Below are 27578 nucleotides of genomic sequence, written 5' to 3' on the forward strand. Positions count from 1 at the left end.
GGGTTGAGAGGGATAATAAATCAGCTTTGATTAAATGTTGTAGCAGACTCTATGGGCTGAATGGCCTAATTCAGCTCCTATGTCTTATGGAAACTAGCAGTGAGAAATACAAATAGCATATAATTTCGAATCCTTCTCCCCCTCTGGTCAGTCAGCATGTACCTTTGAATAGGCTAGAGAGGATACACAGATACTGTTGGGACTGGAGGGATGGAATTGTATAAGGAGAGACTGGACAGGCTGGGATTGTTTTCCCTGGACTGACATGTCAAAAGAGGGGTGCCCTTTTTGAGGTTTATAAAATCATGGCAAGGACACAGATAAAATGGATTGATATATCTTTTTCCCAGTGTAGGGGAGTCTAAAACTGGAGGGTGTAGGTTTAAGGTGAGGGAGGAAAGATTTGAAGGACAACTTCTTCACCCCGAAGATGGTGGTTATATGAGTCAAAACTGCCAGAGGAAGAGGAAGTAGGTACAATTACATTTAAAAGACATTTGGAACGATTCAGGGATAGGAAGGGTTTAGCTCAGGAAGATAGTGCATGCATCAGACAAGCCGAAGAGCCTACTTCTCTGCTATGTATCTCTAATCTGAAAATGAGACAAAATGCCAGAGAAAAGAGCTACCCATGGCTGTTGTCTAAATGAAAAAACAATTGTGTTGAGATGGATAGATCACATCCAGTTCAGAGCTCAACTCTTGTTTTGGTGGTCAGTTCAGTCCACTGAAGTGGTAATTCAAAGGAATAGCATTAAAATCTCCAGCACAGAATAATGTCATTAGCCCATCTTTGGTGATGATGATGTTTATACTCCCCAGGAACTACTCACCCTGGTTTATATGACAAATCTACACAAGTACAGAAGGAAGAACAAAATACGTTATTTGGTTTCCTTTTTCAAGATTCAACATTGTTTAATGTCATTTCCAGTACATGAGTGTAAAGGAGAATGAAATAATTGTTACCCTGGATCCAATGCAGCACAAAAAACGCAATAAGATAAACAACACAATAATAAGCAATAATTATAAATACAGAGATAGCTGATATACATTGATTGTATGTCCATAATGTGACGCTAGTTACACGAGTGTCTGTATGTAAGGTGACTGACAGGAAATGATAAAGTAGTGGTGTGGAGGGGTGGATTAGTGAGTGTAGGTGTTGATCAGCCTTGCAGCTTGGGAAAAGGACTATGAAAGGTTGTGTGAGATGTGCACTCCCAGGTGTTTTAAACTGCTCATAGTTTCCACTGCTATTTCACCAATGTAAAGAGGGGCATGATTGTTGCAAGTTCTCCTGAAGTTGCTAACCATCTCCTTTGTCTTGTTGACATTGAGTCAGAGGTTATTTGCCTGGCTCCTAGCCTTGAGCTCTTCCACCTTCTCTCTGTAAGCCATCTCTTCGTCGTTGATGATGAGTTCCACCTCTGTCATGTCTTTGGCAAACGTGACAATATGATTACTCGGGTGTTTGACTGTGCAGTCATGTGTGAGCAGCATGTACAGCAATGGGCTCGGCACACAGCCCTAGCAAGCACTCGTGTTGATACTGATGGGGTGGGTGGAAAAGTTGTGTGTCCTGACTACCTGAACTCTGTTCATTAAGAAGTCCTACACCCAGTTGCAAAGTGGTATATTTAGACCAAGGAGTAGGAGTTTATTTACCAAGATCTATGAGACAATAGATTTGAAATCCAGAAACAGCATTCTGACAAGCCTCATTCTGACCACTTTGTATGAAAATAAAATCTCCTGAATTGCTGTTGTATTTATTTTATATTTATAGCCCCTAATATTATTGAGGTGTCCAGAAGCAGACACCTGCTTGTACCTGGAGATGGACTGGGGCAGATACTATGAAGGAACAATTCTGACGCATGTTGGTTAAGTAAGGAATCTAGTTTTTGATATATCATGTCTTTATTCAAGCCAGCCCTCTCTCTTATTTAAATGGACTAGAATGGTGGAGCAAACTCAATGGGCCGTGTGTCCTAATTCTGCTCCTATGTCTTATGGCCGTATTGACTGCAAATTATATACATTTTCTCTAAATCTCAAACTGAAAGGAAAATATTAATGCTAATCAAATTTAATTAATTTAAGTGGGATGTGAGGGGTGACACTACTGAAGTTTATTTTAGTTTAAAATCTAAAAAAGTGAGTGTGTGATGATTACTTAATCTTGTTTCCCATCCTTTCAGAGGCAGCTCTGCATAGACCTTCCTGCCAGGGGAGGAAGCTGATAATGAATTGGGGGCAGGGACAGTTTAACTTGCAATTCGAGACCAAGATCAAGTTTCCGGTTCTGAAGAAACCGGTTGGATATTCTGGGAAACTCTTATCATGTGCATTTGGATGGACATTCATGTTCCAATGCTGCCTCACCAGAGGAAATGATTTTCATTGGCTGTTAGCATTCATTTAGAAAGAACTAGAATATAAAAGCAAGGATGTAATGCTGAGGCTTTATAAGGCATTGATCAGACTGCACTTGTAGTATTGGGAACAAGAGAAAACCTGCAAAGTAATACATATAAAATGCTGGAGGCACTCAGCAGGCCAGCTGAGTTCCTCCAGCATTTTGGAGTACCGTATTGTGAACAGTTTTGGGCCCCATACATAAGAAAAGATGTGCTGGCATTGGAGAGGGTCCAGAGGAAGTTCACAAGAATGATCACGGGAATGAAAGGGTTAATGTATGATGAGAGTCTGATGGCTCTGAGCCTGTACTCATTGGAGTTTAGAAGAGTGGGGGTGGTGAGCTCACTGAAACCTATCAAACATTTGAAGGTCGAGATGGAGTGGGTTTGGAGAGGATGTTTCCTATAGTTGGGGAATCCAGGACGAGAGAGCACCGCCTCAGAAAACAAGGATCCCCTTTCGAACAGAGATGAGGAGGAATTTCTTTAGCCAGAGGGTGGTGAATCTGTGGAATTCACTGCCACAGATGGCTGTGGAGACCAAGTCATTGAGTACATTTAAAGCGGAAGTTGATGAGTTCTTGATTAATCAGGGCATCAAAGGTTATGGGGAGAAGGCAGGAGAATGATTTGAGAGGGTTAATAAATCAGCCATGATGTAATGATAGAGCAGACCCGATGGGCTGTTTGGCCTAATTCTGCTCCTATGTATTATGGTTGCCCTTCAGAAATTGAGTTGAAATAGCTCTGATCAACAAATCCATTGCAGTTTATTTTTGACATCATGTTTCTTGGCTCATGCTGTACAGTCCATTAGCTGTGAGCCCTTTCTGTGTTACATGTGGAGCAAAATCAGACAGTAATTCAAGCCCTACATTTCTAGCATTTCTCACAAAGTGCTGAAGGAACTCAGCAGCATCAATTCAGAAACTCAGTCAGGCAGCATCAAGTTAGGGTGACATGGTAGGTTACTGGTTAGTGTAGCGTCAGTGACCCAGGTTCAATTCCACCACCGTCTGTATGTTTTCCCCATGACTGTGTGAGTTTCCCTCTGGTGCTCCAGATTACTCCCACATTCCAAAGACGTGCCAGTTAGTAGGTTAACTTGTTACATGGGTGTAATTGGGCAGCATAGGCTCGTTGGACTGTTACCGTGCTAAATCTCTAAATAAAGATAAATAAAATAATATAAACTGTCAATGTTTCAGGCTGAGACCCTTCATCTAATGTTCCTCCAGCACTTTGGGTGTATTGCTCTGGATTCCAGCATCTGCAGAACTTCTTATATTTATGATTTCTGGCATTTCTGTTTTTATTCACTCTGTCAGAAGATCAGATGTGCTTATTGATCATTTTCAATCATTTTGTTGCAAATTCGGTTAACCATACAACAATTACAGCACGGAAACAGGCCATCTCAGCCCTTCTAGTCCGTGCTGAATGCTTACTCTCACCTAGTCCCACCGACCTGCACTCAGCCCATAACCCTCCATTCTTTTCCTGTCTATATACCTATCCAATTTTTTTTGTGACAATATCTAACCTGCTTCTACCACTTCTACTGGAAACTAGTTTCACACAGCTACCACTCTCTGAGTAAAGAAGTTCCCCCTCATGTTACCCCTAAACTTTTGCCCCCAACTCTCAACTCATGTCCTCTTGTTTGAATCTCCCCTACTCTCAATAGAAAAAGCCTATCCATGTCAACTCTATCTATCCCCCTCATAGTTTTAAATACCTCTATCAAGTCCCCCCTCAACCTTCTACGCTCCAAAGAATAAAGACCTAACTTGTTCAACCTTTCCCTGTAACTTAGGTGCTGAAGCCCAGGTAACATTCTAGTAAATCTCCTCTGTACTCTCTCTATTTTGTTGACATCTTTCCTATAATTCGGTGACCAGAACTGTACACAATACTCCAAATTTGGCCTCACTAATGCCTTGTACAATTTTAACATTACATCCCAACTCCTATACTCAATGCTCTGATTTATAAAAGCCAGCATACCAAAAGCTTTCTTCATCACTATCCACATGAGATTCCACCTTCAGGGAATTATGCACCATTATTCCTAGATCACTCTGTTCTACTGCATTCCTTAATGCCTTACCATTTTTTCTTGTGTGGTCTGTTTTGTGCTTGTTTATGATATCATTCCAGAGAAAGTTGTCTCATTTTTAACTGCATTGTATTTGTGGTTATAAATGACAATAATCTGAATCTGAATTTACCATGTATGTCCTATTTTGATTAGTCCTACCAAAATGTAGCACCTCACTTTTATCAGTATTAAACTGCATCTGCCATCTTTCAGCCCACTCTTCTAACTGGCCTAAATCTCTCTGCAAGCTTTGAAAACCTGCTTCGTTATCCACAACGCCATCTAGCTTAGTATTATCTGTATACTTACTAATCCAATTTACCACCCCATCATCCAGATCATTAATGTATATGACAAACAACACTGGACCCAGTACAGATCCCTGAGGTACACCACTAGTCACCAGCCTCCAACCTGGCAAACAGTTATCCAGCCACTGTTGAATCCATTTTACTACTTGAATATTAATACCTAATGTTTGAACCTTCCTAACTAACCTTCCGTGTGGAACCTTGTCAAAGGCCTTACTGAAGTCCATATAGACAACATCCACTGCTTCACCCTCGTCAACTTTCCTAATAACCTCTTCAAAAAATTCAATAAGATTTGTCAAACATGACCTTGCACGTACAAATCCATGTTGACTGTTCCTAATCAGACCCTGTCTATCCAGATAATTATATATACCATCTCTAAGAATACTTACCATTAATTTACCCACCACTGACACCAAACTTACAGACCGATAATTGCGAGGTTTACTCTTAGAACCCTTTTTAAACAATGGAACCACATGAGCAATATGCAATCCTCCGGCACCATCCCCGTTTCTAATGACATTTGAAATATTTCTGTCAGAGCCCCTGCTATTTCTACACTAACTTCCCTCAAGGTCCTAGGGAATATCCTGTCAGGACTTGGAGACTTATCCACTTTTATATTCTTTAAAAGCACCAGTACTTCCTCTTCTTTAATCATCATAGTTTCCATAACTACCCTACTTGTTTCCCTTACCTTACACAATTCAATATTCTTCTCCTTAGTGAATACTGAAGAAAAAAAGTTGTTCAAAATCTCCCCCATCTCTTTTGGCTCCACACATAGCTGTCCACTCTGATTCTCTAAGGGACCAATTTTGTCCCTCACTATCCTTTTGCTATTGATATAACTGTAGAAACCCTTTGGATTTATTTTCACCTTACTTGCCAAAGCATCCTCATATCTTCTTTTAGCTTTCCTAATTTCTTTCTTAAGATTCTTTTTACATTCTTTATATTCCTCGAGCACCTCATTTACTCCATGCTGCCTATATTTATTGTAGATGTCTCTCTTTTTCTGAATCAAGTTTGCAATATCCCTTGAAAACCATGGCTCTCTCAAATTTTTCAAAGGATATTGGAAACTTTGTTTGGAAAAAGAGAGGGCTCTACAATAAATATAGGCAGCATGGAGTAAATGAGGTGCTCGACGAATTTAAAGAATGTAAAAATAATCTTAAGAAAGAAATTAGAAAAGCTAAGCTAAGTTCTCCAAGGTTACCTTATTAGTATATCTTACCAGTCACTCTGGGGCCAAGTCCAGTTGTACCTTTGTACAGGACGTTGAGAGGTGACTGATGGAGACGTACAAGATGATAAGAGGCATAGATCAAGTGGACAGCCAGAGACTTTCTCCCCATGGTGGAAATGGCTAATATGAGGAGGCATAATTTTAAGGTGACTGGAGGAAAGTATAGGGGATGCTGTCAGAGAAAGTTTTTTTCCATACAGAAGGTGGTGGCTGCATGGAACGTGTTGCCAAATGTGGTGGTAAAGGCAGATATATTAGGGATGTTTAAGAGAATCTTTAGATAGGCATATGGATGATCGAAAAATGGAGGGCTATGTGGGAGGGAAGCTTTAGTTTGATCTTAGAGTAGGTTAAAAAGTCAGCACAATATCATGGGCTGAAGGCACACTAACTGTACAGTTCTATGTTCTTTGTCCAAAAGTAGCTATTTACTACATCCAAATACCACTCCAAAACAGCTCTCCCCATTAATCCTTGACATACCTGCACTTGCTGAGTGACATTTCAACAGGTCTGAATGTATTCTGTTGTCATGGGCTCTAATTTAGAATATAGACCATTACAGCATGGTACAGCACCTTCAGCCCATGATGTTGTGCTGACCTTTTAACCTACTCTAAGATCGAACTAACGCTTCCCTCCCAAATAGCCCTCCATTTTTCTATCATGCAGGTGCATATGAGCCTTTTAAACATTGCTAATGTATCTGCCTGTTCCATACACCCACCACTCTCAGTGTAAAAAAAAACTCACCTTATGACATCTTCCCCCATACTTTTCTCCAATCGCTTTATAATTATGGTCACTTGTGAAAATTTGCCAGATCTTTCCCAGATATGGACACATTGTCTGGAGAGCTTGCAAAGTAGAAGAGAAAGGTCGCACCATGGTCTTTCTTTGGAATTAAAGTTCTAACTTTAATAAACACCCATAGTTTTAAATACAATTGCTTATGTTCATACAGAAAATATAAGAGGAAATTCACAGCCTGTAGCAGCAGAGAGCAGCACTCTAATTACCACCCACAAGAACAATGATTCTATATCCTCCAAAATATATTTTTGTAATAAATAATGAAAACACTGGAAGCACTCAACAGGTCGGGCATCATCTGTAGAGGGGAATGGGCACTCCATGTTTGGGCTAAGACCCTTCATGAAGACCCTTTCTCATTTCTATTCTTCATTGTCAAATATTTTTATTTTTAATTTATTTAGAGCTACTGTGCAAAACAAACCCTTCTGGCCCACCGAGCCACACAACCCTCCCAGCACCCTAACATTACCCTAATCACAGGACAATTTACAATGATCAAATAACTTAATAAATCGTACATCTTTGACTGTGGGAGGAAACCAGAGCATCTGAAGGAAACACATGCAGTTCATGGGGAGAACGTACAAATTCCCTACAAGCAGCATCAGAACTGAACTCCAAACTACAGACCACTGAGCTGTAATAGTGGTGGGCTAACCACTCCGTTACCGTGGCGCCTATATTTATGCCTTTTTACTGATCATCAGCAAAACAAAAGTGTTTGGAATAACACCATTTGCCAAAGGGTTGACTACCACAGCCTGCTTACAGTGAGTTCTGCTTTTGAATCTCTTGTGACAAATGAGCAAACTGTTTGACAATAGTCCATTCTGAAAACTTAACATCTTTAGGTTCATTTAATATTCTGACCACGTTTTTCCCTTCATTTCGGAAGTGGCTGTTTAATATAACTTTCTGTGACATTATTTTTGCAGATAACTCTCTGAGCTGCTGAGTGATTTGTACTGTTGTGGTTTATTTGCCAGCAGACTAAGCCTCAGACAAGGCTTTTTGCAAGGTTTCAAGGCTCAGCTTACGTAACAGGTAACAACAGGCATTTCCTGCCCTTGGATCAGGATATCCTGGCGCCCTCCAGTCGCTCATCACATTCTGAGCAGACACTGGGCAGCAAGTGCAAACTGGTGAGGCTAAAATTAGCAGCCTCACAGAATGGCACAGGTTTCCAGCTCTCCGATTGTCAGTGGAAATAGGAACAGTGAATAAACTTCCTTTTCATTGAGTTTTGTAAATCCATAGAGCTTCACTCTAGGATGTGTCTCTATTAAATCTAGTGGTGTGATTACTTTGAACCAATCGTTGGACTTTATACCCTTAGAGTCATAGAGCACTGCAGCACAGAAACAGGCTCTTCAAACCATCTCGTCTGTGCCCAAGTATTAGACCACCTAGTTCCATCGATTTGCACCAAGACCATACCCCTCCCATACCCAAATTTCTCTAAATGTTGAAATCAAACCCACATCCACCACTTCAGCTGGAGGCTTATTCTACACTCTCACCACCCTCTGAGTGAAGAAAATCCCCCTCATGTTCCCTTTAAACATTTTACCTTTCACCCTTAACCCATGACCTCCAGTTCTGGTCTCACACAACTTCAGAGGAAAAAGCCTGCTTGCATTTACCCTATCTATACCCCTCATAATTTTGTATACCTCAATCGAATCTCCCCTCATTCTCCTACACTCCAGGGAATAAAGTCCTAACATATTCAACCTTTTCATTTAACTCATGTCCTCAAATCCTGGCAACATGCTTGTAAATTTTCTCTCTACTCTTTTTGATCTTACGGATATCTTTTCTGCAGGTAGGTGACTAAAACTGCACACAATACTCCAAATTAGTCCTCATCTATGTCTTATACAACTTTAACATAACATCCAACACACACAAAATTCTGGAAGAACTCAGCAGGTCAGGCAGCATCTATGGAAATGAATAGACAATCAACGTTTCAGGCTGAGACCCTTCATCAGAATTGGAAAGGAAAGGGAAGGTTGGGTGGGGGAGGGAAAGGAGGACAAGCTAGAAGGTGATGGGTGAAGCCAGGTGGGTGGGAAAGGTAAAAGGCTGGAGAAGAAGGAATGTGATGGGAGACCAGAGCCGACCATAGGAGAAAGAGGAGGGGCACCAGATGGAGGTGATAGGCAGATGAGGAGAATGGATAAGAGGCTACAGTGGGGAATAGAACAAGAGTGAAGGGGAGGCTGAAAGATTTAAAAAAAAAGGAAAAATTTAAAAATTACTAGAAGAAGAAATCAATGTTTGTGCCATCAGGTTGGAGGCTAACCCGACAGAATATACAGTGTTGCTCCTGCACCCTGAAAGTGGCCTCATCATGGCAAAGAGGCCATGGACTAACATGTCAGAATGGGAATGGGGAAAGGGTTTAAAATTGTTGGCTACCAGGAAATTCTGCTTTTGGCCGATGGAATCAAGGTGCTTGACAAAACGGTCCCTCAGTTTACATCAGATCTCACCAATGTAGATGAGGCCACATCATGAACACCATATAGAAGAGATGACTCCAACAGATTCACAGATGAAGTGCTACCTCACCTGGAAGGACTGTTTGGGGCCCTGAATGGAGGAGAGGGAGGAGGTGAATGGGCAAGTGCAGCATTTTTCTCATTTGCAGGGTTATGTTCCGGGAGGGACGAATGGACAAAGGAATCACGGAGGGAACAATCCCTGCGGAAAGCAGATGATGGGGGTGGGGTGGGACAGGCTACAGATGTGTTTGGTGGTAGGATCCCATTGAAAGTGTGGAAGCTTGTGGGATGGTAGATGAGGACAAGGTGAACTCTATCCCTGTTAAGGTAGCAGGAAGAAGGGTTGAGCATGGATGTCTTGGAAATGGAGGAGCTGCGGGTGAGGGCAGCATCAGTGGTGGAGGAAGGAAAGAAGGCGACAATCTCTGAGGACCTGGAAAGGAAAGGCTCATCCTGGGAATAGATGCAGCAGAGACAGAGGAACTAATAAAATGAATAACATTTTACAGTCAACAAGGTGGGAAGAGGTATAGTCAAGATAGCCGTGGGAATGGTAGGTTTATAAAAGAAGTTGGTTGACAATTTTACTCCAGAAATGGAGGCAGAGAGGTGTCAGAAATGGACCAAGTGAATTTAAGTGCAGGGTGGAAGTTGGAGGTAAAGTTGATGGAATTGACGAGCTCAGCATGGGTGCAGGAAGCAGCACCAATGAGATCATTAATGTAACGCACAAAAGAGTTGAGGAACATTACCAGGGAAGACTTGGAGCATGGACTGTTCCACATAGCCAACAAAAAGGCAAACATAGCTGCAGTCCATGTGGGTGCCCATGTCTACCTCTTGAGTTTGGAGAAAGTGGGAAGGTGAAGGAGAAATTTTTGAGGTTGAGGACCAGTTCTGCCAGACAAAGGAGGATGGTGGTGGAGGGGAACTGGTTGGGTCTTTGTTGAGAAAAAAGCAGAGAGCTTTTAGGCTTTCTTCTTTGGGGATAGCCAGAAAATGGTGAATATGTGGAATTCATTGCCATGGATGACTGTGGAAGTTAAGTCAGTTGAATATATTTGAAGTGGAGGTTGATAGGTTCTTGATTAGTCAGGGCTTCAAAGTTACGAAGAGAAGGCAGGATAATGGGATTGAGCGGTATAATAAATAAGCCATGATGGGATGGTAAAGTAGAACTGGTGGGCTAAATGCCCTAATTCTGCTCCTATGTCTAAATAGTCCCCAGTAAGCATGACCCGTTTTCCCTCATTTGGTCCATATCCCTCTAACCATGTACCTGTCCAAGTGTCTTTTAAATGCTGTTAATGTTCCTGCCTCAACCACTTCCTAGTTTACCCAAACTTTCATTCAGGCCCTTGAGTCCTGGTAGCATCTTTGTAAGTCTTGGCCTTCACGTGTGGCTTAGCTAATAAATCTGGTGGAGCAGTTTCTACTGACAGGAGAAGGGAGAAAGGCAGGTTACTGGTGTTTAAAACCAATCGCTTTGGGCAAATAGGGCTTGTCAGTTGTGGTTGGCAGCTCATCTAGAAGGAAAGCTCTGATCTCAAACCGCCGTTGACTTGTGGCTATACCCACTCATGGGGAAGGCCTCGAGAGTAAACCTCAAGGGAAAAATCCAGGGGTGGTGTTCCTAAGGCAGTCCTACATTGAGTTCAATGCTGACTGGCAACTCCTGTGACATTGCTGGTACCAAACTGTATCGGTCTCTGCCATTTCTTTGGGTTCATCAGATGCATGGAGAGGGGGAGTTTATTACATGGGCAACAGCTTGCTCTCCATATCATACTGCCCAGGCTTGCATATCTGGACAGCTAGGATGCAATATTCATGGTCAACTCTGACCAACGGAGGCCTCACACTCACATATCAAAACTCATTGTTTGCATCAATGACCAGCACTGTTTGAAGATGTGCTGGGGGCAGCCTGCAAATGTCGCCATGCTTCTGTCACCAACATAGCATGCCCACAACTTACTAACCCTAACCTGTACATCTTTGGAAATGAAACCGGATCACCCAGAGGAATTGAGATGGGTGTTCACCTCCCCGAGTCGTCCAAGTACTAGCAACATATTCAGTAACTTCATGGAGTAGATGGAGACTGCAGTGGACAATGAGAAAAATCCCTCAGTTTTTCTCAGAGGGACTTTACATTCATCATCAAAAAAGTACATGTCAGGAGGCTAGTCTTACAGGCCAAGGGTGCTGGGAGACCAGCCAGGTCCACTGTAGGAAGAGCCTGATAGGAAGTGGTTCCAGCTGTTTCCTGTAGGTTTGCAAACCCCTGCACACTCAAAGGACAAGGAATACATTTCATGGTCTTGTAAGATGTGTCTGGTTAAGCTGCAAACCTCTTTAAAACAGTTTTAACAAGTCACTTCTGCACTGAGTGAGTGATGCTAATGCAAAGGAGATGGTGGGGTTGCTGTTGGCTGAGCTGTTACAGTGAAGGATTGTAATTCCCGAAGAAGGCCTGGAGGAAGCCTATCCTGAGAAACAAAACTATGTGTGACTGTGAGTATTGGGGAGGATGAGGGTGTGAAGAGGCTTCAAGGGAAATGGACCAGCTGAATGAGAGGGCAAGGCAGATAGAAAATCATTTGGAGACAATGTAAGGTCATTTTGGTGCCAAAAATGGAAAAGTACACTTTCAAAAGGGTGAGAAATGAGGAAATGTCACTAGAATGCAGAAAAGTAAAGCTCTGGACAGGCCATTCAGTCCATGATGATGTGATGGTCTTGATGCCGATTTTTACTAAATGTCCTTCTCTCCATATCTCTCCATTCTCTTCATTTTGACCGAGAAACCTCTTGAACTCCACCAGATCTCTACCCTGGTAATCCATTCCACCCACCTACCACTCCTCCAGAGTTTGTACCTAAACTCCACCAGACCTCTACCCTGGTAACCCATTCCACTCTCTGTATTTTTAAAATGAAAACTTGCCCCTCATGTCACTTCTACATTCTTATAAGCATGTCCTCTCATGTTTGACATTACTACCCTAGAGAAAACATTCTCACTGTCTACCCTATCTGTCTCACTGTCTGCCTCTCAAACTATTAAAACCCTCTCTTTGGGGATAATGCAGGAAAGTGGGGCTATAGTGGAAAGTGGGCCACAATCTTGATGAATGACACAGCAGGCCTGAAGGGTCAGATGTCCAGTGGCTGCTCCGAATTCTTGTATTTTTATGGACATGTGCAATCCATGGGTGTCTGTACTTGCAGCTATCAGTGCCAGCAGATCCCTGAGCCCTGGGTCTACGAGACTGAAATTCGATTGGGAATGCCAGAGGCCTGTTGTCTGATTGAAGGCCCAGAGGCCTGTTCTGGGGTTAGAGAGCTGTCTATGAGGATGGGTGAGTGGCAGGGTTGTAAGGGGTTTGTTTTGCTGTTATTGTTTTGTTGTTTGTTCTTTTCTGTGTTGTCTGCTGAACATGGTGGGCACGTTATGTTAGTACTGGAATTTGTGACGATACTTGCGGCTGCTCCCAGCACATCGTTAGGTTGTGTTCATTATTAACGTAAACAGCACATTTCACTGTATGTTTTGATTTCATGTTTTAAATAAATCTGAATCTAACCCATCAAATGGAATCTTGGCATAGAAACAGACCATTCAGCCTATCTAGTCCATGCTGACCTGATCTTTTGTCAAATCCTATCGACCTGCACCAGGACCGTAGCACTCCATAACCCCTCCCATCCATGTACCTATCCAAACTTCTCTTAAATGTTGAAATCGAACCTGTATCTATTACTTCCACATTCACACCACTCTCTGAATGAAGTTCCCCCTCGTCCTACCCTTTTAAAGAATAACCATTCACCCTTAACCCATGACCTCTAGTTCTAGTCTCACCCAACCTCAGTGGAAAAAGCCTGCCTGTATCTATACAGTGGCTCAATGACCCCTCTGGTGTTGTGGTGAGAACTCATTGTATGTTGCTGCAACATCATCAAGTGATATTCTGGTAAGGAAGCTGAAAGTCAAAATGACAAGTTCTAGGCAAAAGAAAATGACTAAAGGAATTTCCTCATCTGTCCATCAGAGAAGTCCCAGACGCCCGAGCTGTAATAGCATTGCACTAACCGCTGTACCATTGTGGCGTATTAGTTAGCCCGACGCTATTGCAGTCGCGGTGTCAGAATTCAGAGTTCAATTCTGACATCATCTGTAAGGAAGTCAGTACATCCTCCCCTGACTGCATGGGTTATCTACAGGTGCTCTGGTTTCCTCCCACAGTCCAAAGGTGTACCGGTTAGTAGATTAATTGGTCATTGTAAGTAGTCCCGTGATTAGTCCAGGGTTAAATCGTGGATTCCTGGGCGGCACAGTTCAATGGGCCAGAAGGACCTATTCTGTGCAGTATCTCTAAATAAACAAGTGTCTGTGAAAACTGCAGGAATAGTCTTTTTGCAGGTACATAGCTTTTGCCACCAGCCCAGAGTACTTGGCCTCATCCTACAAGGCTGTTAATGCTGTTAGCAGGAATACACCCTGCGCAGAGGAAGTCATTGCTGATGCTTCCCATTCAAGTCTCCCAATTCTTTAAATAAATTTAACTGCAACAAAACAATAAATTTCATGACATATGTAATTGATTATAAACCTGATTCTAACAAAGTGGCAGGAAATACTCCAGTGACTATTCAACAATGATTGTAGGTTGCATCCTGTAGCTTCAGTGTATATTGTAAAAACATTAGAATTTGTACATGATTTGCTGACTTAATTTTCCCCCTCCTCCATCCATATACCTTCCCCCTCATCTGGACTGACCTAGCACCTGCCAGCTTGCACTCTTTCCTACCTCTCCACCCCACCCCATCTTCTTATTATGGCTTCTGCCCCCTTCCTTTCCAGTCCTGATGAAGGGTCTTGGCCTGAAGCATCAACTGTTTATTCCCCTCCATAGATGCTGCCTGACCTGCTGAGTTCCTCCAGCATTTTGTGTATGTTGCTGTGGATTTCCTGATCTGCAGAACCTTTTGTGTTTAAGAATTTTATAAATAGATTTTAATAGGGAACAAATGATGAAAAGCATGTATAAGTGTCCTAGGCAATTTCTGATGGATGCAAATTCACCAGAAAATGATGCAACTGAAGTTAGACCTGATTTGTATTTTTAAGCTGGGTGCTAATTTCTCGCTGCAGTGTGCAACTCCAGGTTGTCATAACTGCTTTCTCAGAGTTTGCATCAGTGAGCCACTGTTCTGTTTACAGCTTTACCTTAATTCTGATCTAGTCACTGCCTCAGGTATTAATTGAATTGAACTGAATTTATTTAAATCTTACATCCATCCCACAATGTGAGGGAGTAACACAATGTACAGACTTGTGAATCTTTAGGCTTGTAGAAAGAAGCTGTCCTGTAGCCTGTTGGTTCTGGCTTTAATGCTGTGGTACCGTTTGCCAGATGGAAGCAGCTGAAGCAGTTTATGGTTGTGGTGACTGGTGTCCCCGATAATCTTCCAGGCCTTCTTTATGCACCTGCTGCTATACATGTCCTCAATGGAGGGAAGTTCACATCCACAGATGCACTGGGCTGTCCGTACCACTCTCTGCAGTTGTGCCTTTGGGAACTTGCCCATGTTCCCAGTTCCAGGGTGCTGGGGTAGTTCAATGGACCGAATGGCCTAATTCTGCTCCTGTGTCTATCCATCCGTTGTCTTGTGCACTCTGTGCACGAGTGATGTTGCAACAACAACCTTGCCTTTAATGTCAATACAACCAAGGAATTGATTGTGGACTTCATGAAGGGGAACTCGAGGGAACACACACCAGTCTTCATCAAGGGGTCATCAGTGGAAAGGGTGAGTTGTTTCAAGTTCCTGGGTGTCAACATCTCTGAAGATCTATCTGTGGCCCAGCATGTTAATGCAATTACAAAGAAAGCATGACAGTGGCTTGTAGGAAAATAAAATACAAGAGAATTTATGAAAAACTATACGAGGGGTGGTTGATAAGTTCGTGGCCTAAGGTAGAAGGAGTCAATTTTAGAAAACCTAGCTCATTTATTTTTCAAAATAGTCCCCTCCTACATTTACACACTTAGTCCAGGGGTCGTGGAGCATACGGATCTTGAACCTCCAGAAAGTGTCCACAGATGGGTGATTGATAAGTTCGTGGCCTAAGGTAGAAGGAGATGAGTTATACAGCTCTCGTTACACGCACATGCAGTTCAACTCTGAGTGATTATGCAGAAAGTTTAAAGTTAATAACTCATCTCCTTCTACCTTAGGCCACGGACATATCAATTACCCCTGATGATTTATTAACTGAGGACTTCAAACTTCCTGCATAATCATTCAATGAGTTGACCTGCATGTTGAAAACATGGGACTATGTTGAAAAATAAATGTGCTAGATTTTCTAAAATTGACTCCTTCTACCTTAGGCCACAAACTTATCAATCACCCCTCGTACATAATCAAAGATTGACAGCCAACGTGCATAAGAAGCTAAATCGTGTAAATAAAAAAGATAAATAATATTGAGAACATGAGTTGTAGAGTCTGTGAAAGTGAGTCTGTAGGTTGTGAAACCATTTCAGATTTGAGAGGTGAGTGTCATTATTCACGTTGGTTCAGAAACCTGATGGTTGAAGGGTAATAACTGTTCCTGAAACTGCTGGTGTGGAACCTAAGATTCCTGTACCTCCTTCCTGATGCCAGCAGCAAGAAGAGAGCACAGTACCTATACCCCTAGTTCTCTCTGTTTTGCAGCACTCTCCAAGGCCTTCCCATTTACTTTGAAAGCTCCGTCCTAGTTTAACTTGCACCTCAAACTTATCCAAGTTAAAACCCATCTGTCATATTTTTGGTCTTCCCCCCCGTTGATTTGGATATTGTAACTGTAGATACCCCTCTCCACTGACCACTTGGTGTCATCTACAAACTACGTATCATGAACACAAGAAGTTCTGCAGAATCTAGAAATCTTGAGACACACACACACACACACACACACACACACACACACACACACACACACACACACACACACACACACACACACACACACACACACACACACACACACACACACACACACACACACACACACACACACACACACACACACACACACACACACACACACACACACACACACACACACACACACACACACACACACACCTGGAGGAGTTCAGCAAGTCAGGCATCATCTATGGTCTTGACCCAAAACATCGACTGTTTATTTTCTTCCATAGATGCTGCCTGATTTGTTGAGTTCCTCCAGCATGTTGTGTGTGTTAACCAATTGCACACAGTATGTGGCTATTGAGCAAGAGGAAAAGACACGTAATGCTGAATGTTTCATGCTAATTGGGATATAGTACTGAGCTAGCCTAAGCGGTCCAGCCTAACCCCAGCTTTATGTTTCAAACAGAATAAACTTCAGACCTAATTTGACACCAACTTACACTCAGTAGCCACTTTATTAGGCACACCTGTACACCTGCTCATTTTTGCAAATATCAGCCAATCATCTGGCAGTAACTCAATGCATAAAAGCACACAGACATGATCAAGAGGTTCAGTTGTTGTTCAGAACAAACATCAGCATGGGGGAAAAAATGTGACCTGAGTGACTTTGACCATGAAATGATTGTTTGTGACAGGCGAGGTGTTTTAAGTATCTCACAACCTGCTGATCTCCTGGGATTTTTACGCACAACAGTCAATAAAATTTGCAGAGTATGGTGCAAAAAAACAAAAACATCCAGTGAGCACCAGTTCTTTGTGTGAAAACGCCCTGTTGACAGAGAGATCAGAGGAGACTGGTTCAAGCTGATAGGAAGGTGACAGTGACTCAAATAACAACAATGGTGTGCAGAAGAGCACTGTTTAACACACATGTTGAACCTTGAAGTGGATAGGTTATAGCAGCAGAAGACCACACCTCTTGTACTTAATAAAGTGGCCACTGAGTGTACTTAGTCAGGCCTTTGTTGGCTTTGGGTAGGTACCGAGTGAGGCTCTGTTTCTCATTTACGATGTGGAAGTGACATTTCCATCAGTGTGCTGAAGTGAATCTGGCTGACGGTTTGGGGTGAACTAACTACATAATTACAAAGCAAATATTTGCAAGGCTATGGGAAAGTAGCGGGGAACTGGGATAAATCTTGACCTGGAACGTCGACCATCCATTTCCCTCTATAGATACTGCCTGACCCACTGAGTACCTCCAGCGCTTTGTTACTTCAAATACATGACTCAATGATTGTTGACCTCTGCAAGATTTAATTAAGTCATAATTTTATTTATAGAGCAGTTTTCACAGACAATGTAGTTCAAAGTGTGTTACAATGGGATAAAAGTACAAACATGAAAATAACATGGAAAAAGATAAAAAATAAACATGAAAATAAAAGAAAGATGTTAGTTAAAAGCAAGGTTAAGTAAATAGGTTTTGAGCTGGTGTTTAAAGTGTCAACTGAGTCTGAATCCCTTATAGATTTAGGTATTGAATTCCACAGTTTAGGAACATAAGTTCAAAAAAGCTGACCCACCAGTTCTCTTTTGAGGAAGATTGTTTAAATTTAAGAGACTGGCAAATGAAGACGTGAGAGTTCATGCAGGATTATAAAACAAATACGGTTCTGTGATGTACTCTGTTCCCAGACCATTAAATGCTTTAAAAACAATTCAGAGAATTTAAAAATCAATCTTAAAAAAATGCAAGAGTATCTAACTGGACCGAAACAAAGGCTGGTAAGCCCAAAGCCCTGCTGAAGTGACCACACAAGGTGTATGCAGGTTTCACATGTTTGTGTGCTCAGTCTGGTTAAAGAGAGTGTTACTTACTGGACAGCTGAAACAAAGCAGCAATGGCTTCCTCCCACCACTGCGAATCCCGAGTGATAAGGGGGAGTTTCATCAGTCCAAGCAGGAAGATGAGCTGGCTGGCGGTCAGAGCCACTGTGGCAATCAGGTTACAGGCTCGCATCATGTCAAACTGAACTGCAGGAGAGCAAGAGAGTGTGGTTAACCTCTGGGTTTAAGTGCAGTCCATTCCCATCGTATGTTGCCTTTTCAAACAGCATTAATGGAATTAGACATAGAAGAATAAATATCAAAAAATCTGCAGCAAATTGTAGAATAATTGCAAAGGAGGACTCTTGAGATTCCTCGGACCTTCATCACCTTTGGCCATCTGAGAAAAAGAATGTGTGAAGATTAGGATTTTCAGAGTAGCATAGCGGTTAGTATAACACTATTACAGCTTGGGCGTCAGAGTTTTTAAGTTCAATCCTGGTGTCCTCTGTAAGGAATTTGTATGTCCTCCCCTTGGAATACATGGGTTTTCTCCGGGTGCTTTGGTTTCCTCCCACAATCCAAAGACATACTGTTTAGTCGGTTAATTGGTCATTGTTAATTGTCCCATGATTAGGCTAGAGTTAAATCAGTAGTTTGCTGGTGGCGCCACTCAAAGAGCCGAAATGGGCCTTAATCACCCTGTATCTCTAAATAAAATAAAATTTAAAGATAAATAAATTCTCCAACCTGTCATAAAGCTCCCGATTCAGTGATCCCTGCACTGTTCCCGAGACTCTCTGTGGGGAAATATGTAATATCCCCACTGACTCTTGGCAGTCGCAGAGAGGAGAAGGAACAGTAACTGCATGTCTGGGTGGGAGGGAGGAAAGGGGCTTGTTTTGTTGTTGTTGCATGATTTGTTCTGCTGAACATTTGATGTCCATGTGATGAATTACTCTGAATAGATTTATTAGTCACATGTATGTTCAAGATTCAAGATTTTTTGATGTCATTTACAGTACACAATTGTAAAGGAGAACAAAATAATTGTGTTTCCGAATCCAGTGCAGCACAAAAAATACAATAAGATAAAGAACACAATAATAATGAAAACACAATAAAAATAAGTAGATAAGATGGCTTATATACAGGGATTGATTGTATGTCCATAAAGTGACACTAGACATTAGAGTCTCTGTAAATAAGGTGACTCTGACAGGAAATGATAAAGTGGTGGTCATTGGAGGTGTTGATTAGCTTTACTGCTTTGGGAAAGTAACTGTTTTTATTGAGCCTGGTGGTCCTGAAATACAGTAAAATGCATCATTTGCATTTATGACCAAATCAGTCTGAAGATGTGCTGAAGGCAGCTCACAAGTGTCACCACACATTCTGGCACCAACATAGCATGCCCACGATGTTCAGCAGAGCAACACACAGCCAATGTATAAAACAGAGACAATAGCAAAATAAACCCCTTCCTAGCCCCCAGTTGGGGGTCACCTGTTCTCCCCCTTTGGAACCTGCTGACCGTGGCCCTTGACTTCATTCTCAGCACCTTTGCAGTCTGGGATTGCTGCAGTGTCGATGGCAGTGAGAGGCTGGAGTCAGTTTGTTGGAAGCACACAGAAACCCATTGCGAATGATGGAAGAAAATGATTGCCTTCTAAACTGTCCACCAGCCAAACAGCTATATCCCGAGTGCACTAGAATTTGTCGGTCTATTTAAATTTTGTCAGTAACTTTAGACATCACAGAAATGGAGAGTAAGAGCTTTTGAAATGGTCACATCACCATTTGGCATGGAGGGGTCACTGCAGAGGATCAAAAAAGCTGGAAAAAAATTGTAAACTCAGCCAGCTCCATTATGGGCACCAGGTTCTCCAGCATTGAGGACATCTTCAAAAGGCAATGCCCTTATCTCATTGCTACCACCAGGGAGGAGATACAGGAGTGTGAAAACATACACTCAATATTTCAGGAACAACTCCTTCCCCTCCACCATCGGAGTTTGAATGGACAGTGAACCTCTCTACACTACTTCACTACTTCTTTCCTTCTATTTTTGCACTAGTTATTTAATTTAATGTTTTAATATATACTTAATGTAATTTATAGTTTTTTGTTATTATGTATGCAAACTACTGCTGCCACAGAACACCATATGCCAGACATATGCCAGTGATATTAAACGTGATTCTGATTCATCTTCAATCCTGAGGGATTGCCGAAGGAGATGATTGTGACAAAATGTGTTCAGTTTGGTAGTGAGTTGTATGAAATATTCACACGGTGTAATGCTTTAATTGGACAGATGAATTGTACTTGCCTAGATAACTCCATATTCATGAGCTGTAAAGATGATTAAGCCTCAATTTTCAGCAGAAGTTTGGGGCTCTTCTTCACCACCATCACTGCATTCCCCTTCCCCCATCAATAAATAGTGCCAGTATTTCAGTGATCACCTTCCTGAAGAATAATGCCACTGAGAATTTTGTAACTCAGACCCTGATGGTTAAAGATGTAAGGTCGGTACAACTTCCTGGGCTGAAGGTTCTGTATTGTTCTATATTCTAATGTTTCATAGACCATGCCTAACCTGACACTTATAACAGCATTGTGAATTTTGTACAGACCCTGATAGTTATGGATTTGAAGTTTCATAGACCATACCTAACCTTAGACTTGAGGTACTAGACTGTCCATTATTTCCCCAAGTGAAGGAACAGGAATCTCATACCCTCCCAAGCCATTAGGAACAGTAATGGGATCTTACCCCTGTGCTAGATAAGAGGTTTGTAGACTTACGTTTAACTGTGTTCCGAGATTCTTGAAATCCAGGGTGCTCTGACCCCCAGCTTAAATTCTCACACTCACGTTCCAGCGTTTGTTCATGCCTTACTGACGCTTTCCCTTTTTCGCTCCCGTAGCACATCTTCCACAGACCAACGCTGCGCTTTCTCCCATCCTCCAGGGCCTGGTACACCCAGTTTGGAGTGATGGCTGCTGCATTGTTAAGAATCAGGGACAGGAGAGCCACTGCTACAGCAGTCGCCACCAGCTTTTGAACAGCCATGCCTGCTTCCTCACCCCAGCTCCAAGACGCTCTTGTTACCCACAGAGCACGAGAGAGCCTCTTTTGTTTCCACACAAAACACTCGCGTACATTGGAAATGCGGGAGTACCTAGAGCTACTTGAGAGCTGCTAGGGGAGTTGAGTATTCATTGTTACCTCCCCAGTGTCCTCAAAATCCAAGTAATTTGAGTTTTTGCTAAGCTTATCCACCCTCCTGTGCCTTCTCGACTGGAGGTGCGGCAACGATAAGCTGCCGTGTACGCAGGTCCATCCCTTATGATGAAGATGTGAGTTCTCCAACTGACGAGCCTTCAATAAAGCCAGAGGGATCACTCGTGCTCTCCTCAAGTAGCACACCTGTCTGTTGGGTGGTTAAAAGGCAGATTGCCTTGATACCCTAAGCAGGTTTGCAGAAATAATCTTTGTTTAAGTCAGACTATTAACAGCCACAGCTCTCCTGATCAAATGGTTAGGCAGAAATTGGCCATCTTGTAGAAATAGACTTCTTACTTCGACTGTGACACGATCTTAACATAACTGATAAGGTACCAAGGAGAAAAAGACGCTTTCTGGAAGCTAGGAGGAAACTGTTGTTTTTCTAACTCTGTTGCTGAGTTTCTGGGCGTAACTGTCTGCAACAAACATTCAGCACTGCGACTTCACAGTCAAACGTTAACAGGATGTGTTTCCTCTAAGGAAGGGACCCGGACGACAATCAAAGCAGCGTTTCCAGCTCTTGGCTCAAATAACTGGGAAACGGGAATTTCTTCTGTGTTCTTCTATCCGGACAAGGTCACTGTGAAGGAAATGAGGAATGTCACCAAACCAGTCCATGGGATTTTGCCTTAACATGCTGCAATCTTTGACAAATGCAACTATTAGGTTCAATGGTGCTTAGTTATTGGCTCAAGTAGTTATTTGTTCATTTGCATAGCTGCAAGTTCTGTCATTTTGTAATCTGCCCATATTGCACATACTGTATTTGCACATAGTATCAAGTCTAACTATACCTTGTTATCTTCCTGAATATTTATTCCTCTCTCCCTCTCTGCATCCCTGTTTGCATCTCTTTCTGCATCTTTCTCTCTCACTTTCATCTCATCTCTAATTCTCTCTTCCTCTCTCTCTTTCTCTTTCTCACTACCTTCCCTCTGTATTCCCCTCTTTACCCCACTCTCTATCCTCTCTCTGCCCCCCTCTCTATATGTATAAAATATACATCTCCTATAAAAGTATTCACCCCGCCCTTGGCAGTCTTTATGTTTTATTGTTTTATAACATTGAATCACAGTGGATTTAATTTGGATTTTTTGACACTGATCAACAGAAAAGGTCTCTTTTGTGTCAAAGTGAAAATGGATTTCTACAAAGTGATCTAAATTATTTACAAGTATAAAACACAATAAACAGTAAAAAAAAATTAAATAAAATAAATACTTTAAAACTGTATCAGTTCCCTTAGATACACTGTCGTGCAGCTTTATAAGAAAATCAGCTAGTAGATTGTTCCAAACATCTTGGAGAACTTGCCTCAGTTCTTCTGCAAACTTTGGGTGTCTCACTGGCTTCGGTCTCTCCAGGTAATCCCAGACAGCCTCGATGGTGTGGAGATCAGGGCCCTGTGGAAGCCATATCATCTGAAACCACTTAAAAAATCTAGTGTGCGAAGACATTTGTACAGTGCTGTATATCCATTTGTCTTCTGGAATATGTGGATGTCTGATCATAGATTAAGAAATAAATTATAACTTTTGAGTACAATATTCAAGATGCAACAAGGGTACTGTTATAAATGCATTCAGCAGACCAGGCAGCCTCTGTGGAGAGAGGGGGAGCTGGGATAGATGCTGCGGCTTATTGGAATATTAATTATTTTCTGTGGTTTAAATTACAATTCTGTGTAAAAGAACTCCTGTCTGCACTAGAGGAACATTCCCTATAACACTGAGGTTCTGTTGAACTTCACAGAGAACATTCTAAATACAATTAAGATAATACATTAAGATAATGCTGGTTTTAAAAGATTACTGTTCTGAAATGTTAGTTGTTTCTCTTTTCACAGAATCAAGTTTATTAACACTGACACACTCAGTGACCACTTCACTAGGTGCATCTGTACACCAACTCGTTAATGCAAACATCTAATCAGCCAATCGTGGCAGCAACTCAATGTATAGAAACATGCAGTCATGATCAAAAGATTCAGACCAAACATCAGAATGGGGAAGAAATGTGATCTAAGTGACTGACCATGGAATGATTCTTGGTGCCAGATGAGGTATGAGAATCTCGAATTGCCAATCTCCTGGGATTTTCACACACAGCAATCCCTAGAGTTTATAGAGAATGGTGCGAAAAACAAAAAAAAGTCCAGTGAGTGGCAGTTCTGTGGGTGAAAATGCCTTATTAATAAGAGAGGTCAGAAGGGAATGGCCAGACTGGTTCCAGCTGACAGGAAGGTGACAGCAACTCAAATAACCACATTTTACAACAGTAGTGTGCAGAAGAGCATCTCTGAATGCATAACACATCGAACCTTGAAGCAGACCACAAAACATACTCAGTGGCCATTTTATTAAGTATGAGAGGTAGCTAGTAAATTGGCCACTGAGTGCATATAATATGAAATTTGTTGTTTTCTGGCAGTAATACAGTGCAAACACATAAAATTACACTAAATTGCAGAATAAATAAATAGTACAAAAAATACAAAGTGTTGTTCATGGGTCAAGGCCCATTGAGAAATATGATGGCAGAAGGGAAGAAGTTGTTCCCGAACTATCGAGGGTCTTCATATTTCTTTATTCCCTGATGTGAATATTTCTGCTGTTCTCTGGTTCATTTCAAATTTTCAGGATCTCTAGTGTTTTGTTTCAGGATAATTGGAATTGGTCTATTATTGTCACACTTACAGAGATACAGTGAAAAGCTTGTCTTGCATTGATGGAATGACACAATAGAGTAATTGGAAAGTAAGCTATTTATTCATTTTTATCTCTATCTTTGCTTTTTCTTGAGTGTACAACAAAATGTAAGAAACATCTTTGAAAGCAAATTATCTGTTCTTAGAGCAAACACGAGGAAATCTGCAGATGCTGGAAATTCAAACAACACACACAAAATGCTGGTGGAACACAGCAGGCCAGGCAGCATCTATAAGGAGAAGCACTGTCGACGTTTCGGGCTGAGACCCTTCATCAGGACCTGCATTTTGTGTGTGTTATCTGTTCTTACTTTTGTTTAAGGGATATTGCGCAAAGTTACTCTTTTCCTGCATATTTATCTGTAATATATGCTGCTATACAAATGTAGGTTCAGTGTTCCATATAAAACAATGAATAGTGGCGTTCATGTATGAGTCATAGACTCTCAGTTTAAGTGTCAGGACCTCTGCAGTGGTACGGAGAGATTGCTCTGTTGTCAGAGGTAGCATAGCCAGTGGAGACCCCATCCATTCTCTCAGGTAAAGGACCTTGTATAACAAAGAGAAACTACTCCTGCCATCATGTGTGATATTTCTCCCTCAACCACTGAAAGAAATTATCTGTTGCTGACTATGGCAGCTTTGTGTGAGCAAATATCCTACTATGGTCACAATTCAAAAAGTAGCAAATTGGTTGGGAGATAACTTGGAACATTATAAGGTTGTGAATACCATCTTAAATCCATAGAGCACTACAGTACAGAAACAGGCCCTTTGGATGATGTAACCTGTGCCAAACTGTTATTCTGCCTAGTCCTATCAAACCACAAACAGACCATAGCCTCCATATCCCTCCCATGCATGTACTTATCCAAACTTTTCTTAAATGTTGCGATCAAACCCGCATCTGCTGGCAGCTCATTCCACACTCACACTCTTCTCTGAGTGAAGAGGATCCTCCTCATGTTCCCCTTCCCGTAACGCCTAGTTGTCTCACCCAACCACAGTGGAAAAAGCTTGCTTACATTTACCCTGTCTATACCCCTCATAATTTTGTATACCTCTATCAAATCTCTCCTCATTCTCTGCAGTCCAGCAAATAAAGTCCTAACCTATTCAACTTTTCCCTGTAACTCAGGTCAAGTCTTGGCAATATCCATGTAGATTTTCTTAGCACTCATTCAGTCTTATTGATATCTTTCCTGTCAGTAAGTGACCAGAACTGCACACTGTACTCCAAATTAGGCCTTACCAACGTCTTCAACAACTTCAGCACCATAGAAATGTTTATCTGTACAAACAAATAATTGGATGCTAGGCCCAAAAACCCATACATTAAAAATCAGCAAGGTTATTTTGTTATAATGATTTATTTTTCTTGTTAAGATAAGATTAGCTTTATTTGTTACATACACATCGAAGTATCAAAACATGCAAGGAAATGCATCACAAACAAGAGAAAATCTGCAGTTACGGGAAACCCAAGCAACACACACAAAATGCTGGAGAAACCCATGGAAAAGAGCACAGTCGACTTTTCGGGCCGAGACCCTTTCAGGCTGGAAGGAAAGATAAGTCAGAAAAAGAAAATGGTGGGGGGAGGGGAGAAGAACCACGAGGTGATAGGTGAAATTGGGAGGAGAACGTGGAATCTGATGGGAGAGGACAGAAGGTCATGGAAGAAAAAAATGGGGGAGGTGCACCAGAGGGATAGGCAGGTTAGTTGAGAGAGGGAAATGGGAATGGGGAATGGTGAAGGAGAGGGTGGAACTTCGAGAAATCGATGTTCATACCATCAGGTTGGAGGCTACCCAGGTGGAATATAAGGTGTTGCTCCTCCAACCTGAGTGTGGCCTTATTGCAACAGTAGAGGAGACCATTGACTGACATGTTGGAATGGGGAGTAGAATTAAAATGGGTGGCCTCTGGGAGATCCCACTCCTTGTGGTGGACGGAGAGTAGGTGTTCGGCGAAGCAGTATCCCAATCTGTGTTGGATTTCCCCAATGTACAGGGGGTTACATCAGGAGCACTGGATATAGTAGATGACCCCAACATACTCGCAGGTGAACTGTTGCCTCACCTGAAAGGACATTTTGGGGCCCTGATTGGTAGTGACCTACCACCCCACCAGCCTCCACATCCAACACATAATGCTCTGTAACTTCTGCCATCTCCAGTGGAATCCCACCACCAACTACATCTTTCCCTCCCCTCCCTCCACTTTCCACAGGGATCACTCCCTATGCAACTCCCTTGTCCATTCGTCCCTCCCTACTGATTTCCTCCCTGGCATTATCCTTGCAAGCGGAACAAGTGCTACACCTGCCCCTACACCTCCTTCCTCGCCCCAAACAGTCCTTCCAGGTGAGGCGACACTTCACGTGTGAGTCTTTTGGGGTCATTTACTGTGCACTGTGCTCCTGGTCAAGTCAAGTCAAGTCACTTTTTATTGTCATTTCGACCATAACTGCTGGTACAGTACACAGTAAAAATGAGACAACGTTTTTCAGGACCATGGTGCTACATGTCACAGTACAAAAACTACACTGACCTACATAAAACAACACAGGAAAAAACTACACTAGACTACAGACTTACCCAGGACTGCATAAAGTGCACAAAACAGTGCAGGCATTGCAATAAATAATAAACAAGACAATAGGCACAGTAGAAGGTAGTAAGTTGGTGTCAGTCCAGGCTTTGTGGCCTCTTGTACATCGGTGAGACCTGAAGTAGACTGGGAGACTGTTTCACTGAGCATCTCTGTCCACCACAAGAAGCGGGATCTCCCAGTGGCCACCCATTTTAATTCTACCTCCCATTCCCATTCTGATACGTCTATCCATAGCCTCCTCCACTGTCGATATGAGGTCACACCAGATTGGAGGAACAACACCTTATATTCCATTTGGGTAGTCTCCAACTCGATGGCATGAACAATTTCTTGATCTTCTGGTAACCCCACCCCCCCACCTTCACCATAAACCCTTTCCTATTTCCCCCACTCACCTAATCTTACCTGCTTATCGCCTCCCTCTGGTGCTCCTCTCCCCTTTTCTTTCTTCCATGGCCTTCTGTCCTATCAGACTCCCCTTCTCCAGCCCTGTATCTCTTTCACCAGTCAACTTCCCATCTCTTTACTTCACCCCTCTCCCCACCCCCAGTTTCACCCATCACCTTGTGTTTCTTACTCCCTTATCCCCACCTTCTTACTATGACTCCTCATCCTGTTTTCCAGTCCTGACGAAGTGTCGACTGGACTCTTTTCCGTAGATGCTGCCTGGCTGCTGAGTTCCTCCAGCATTTTGTGTGTGTTGAGTGAAATGTATTGTTTGTGTTAGAGGCAGCCTGCAAGTGTCGCCATGCTTCTGGCACCAGTATAG

The 27578-nt window shown here is 42.2% G+C and overlaps 2 protein-coding genes across 13 annotated transcripts in view; one reads left to right on the forward strand and one right to left on the reverse strand.

Moving 5' to 3' along the window:
• The window catches only part of ift140 (intraflagellar transport 140 homolog (Chlamydomonas)), a 279472-nt gene that overhangs the window by 148446 nt on the left and 103448 nt on the right, over positions 1-27578 (forward strand). The gene's annotated exons all lie outside the window — the stretch shown is intronic.
• The window catches only part of tmem204 (transmembrane protein 204), a 44308-nt gene that overhangs the window by 8702 nt on the left and 8028 nt on the right, over positions 1-27578 (reverse strand). For 2 of the 12 annotated variants that reach the window (XM_073060042.1, XM_073060041.1), the window contains 5 exons: positions 23521-23600; positions 22801-22889; positions 21003-22066; positions 18243-18398; positions 14491-15291 (listed from right to left, as the gene is read on the reverse strand). In XM_073060042.1, the coding sequence (XP_072916143.1) occupies positions 14915-15291; positions 18243-18398; positions 21003-21270 (801 nt within the window). In that variant the 5' untranslated portion in view covers positions 21271-22066; positions 22801-22889; positions 23521-23600 and the 3' untranslated portion in view covers positions 14491-14914. Of the gene's footprint in view, positions 1-6849; positions 6954-14490; positions 15292-18242; positions 18399-21002; positions 22067-22800; positions 22990-23520; positions 23601-27578 lie in introns of those variants that run through there. The other 10 variants (XM_073060037.1, XM_073060038.1, XM_073060040.1 and 7 more) reach the window with 7 other exon arrangements.

The sequence above is a fragment of the Hemitrygon akajei genome, chromosome 11, assembly GCF_048418815.1.
Source record: "Hemitrygon akajei chromosome 11, sHemAka1.3, whole genome shotgun sequence".
NCBI classification, from domain to species: Eukaryota; Metazoa; Chordata; class Chondrichthyes; order Myliobatiformes; family Dasyatidae; genus Hemitrygon; species Hemitrygon akajei.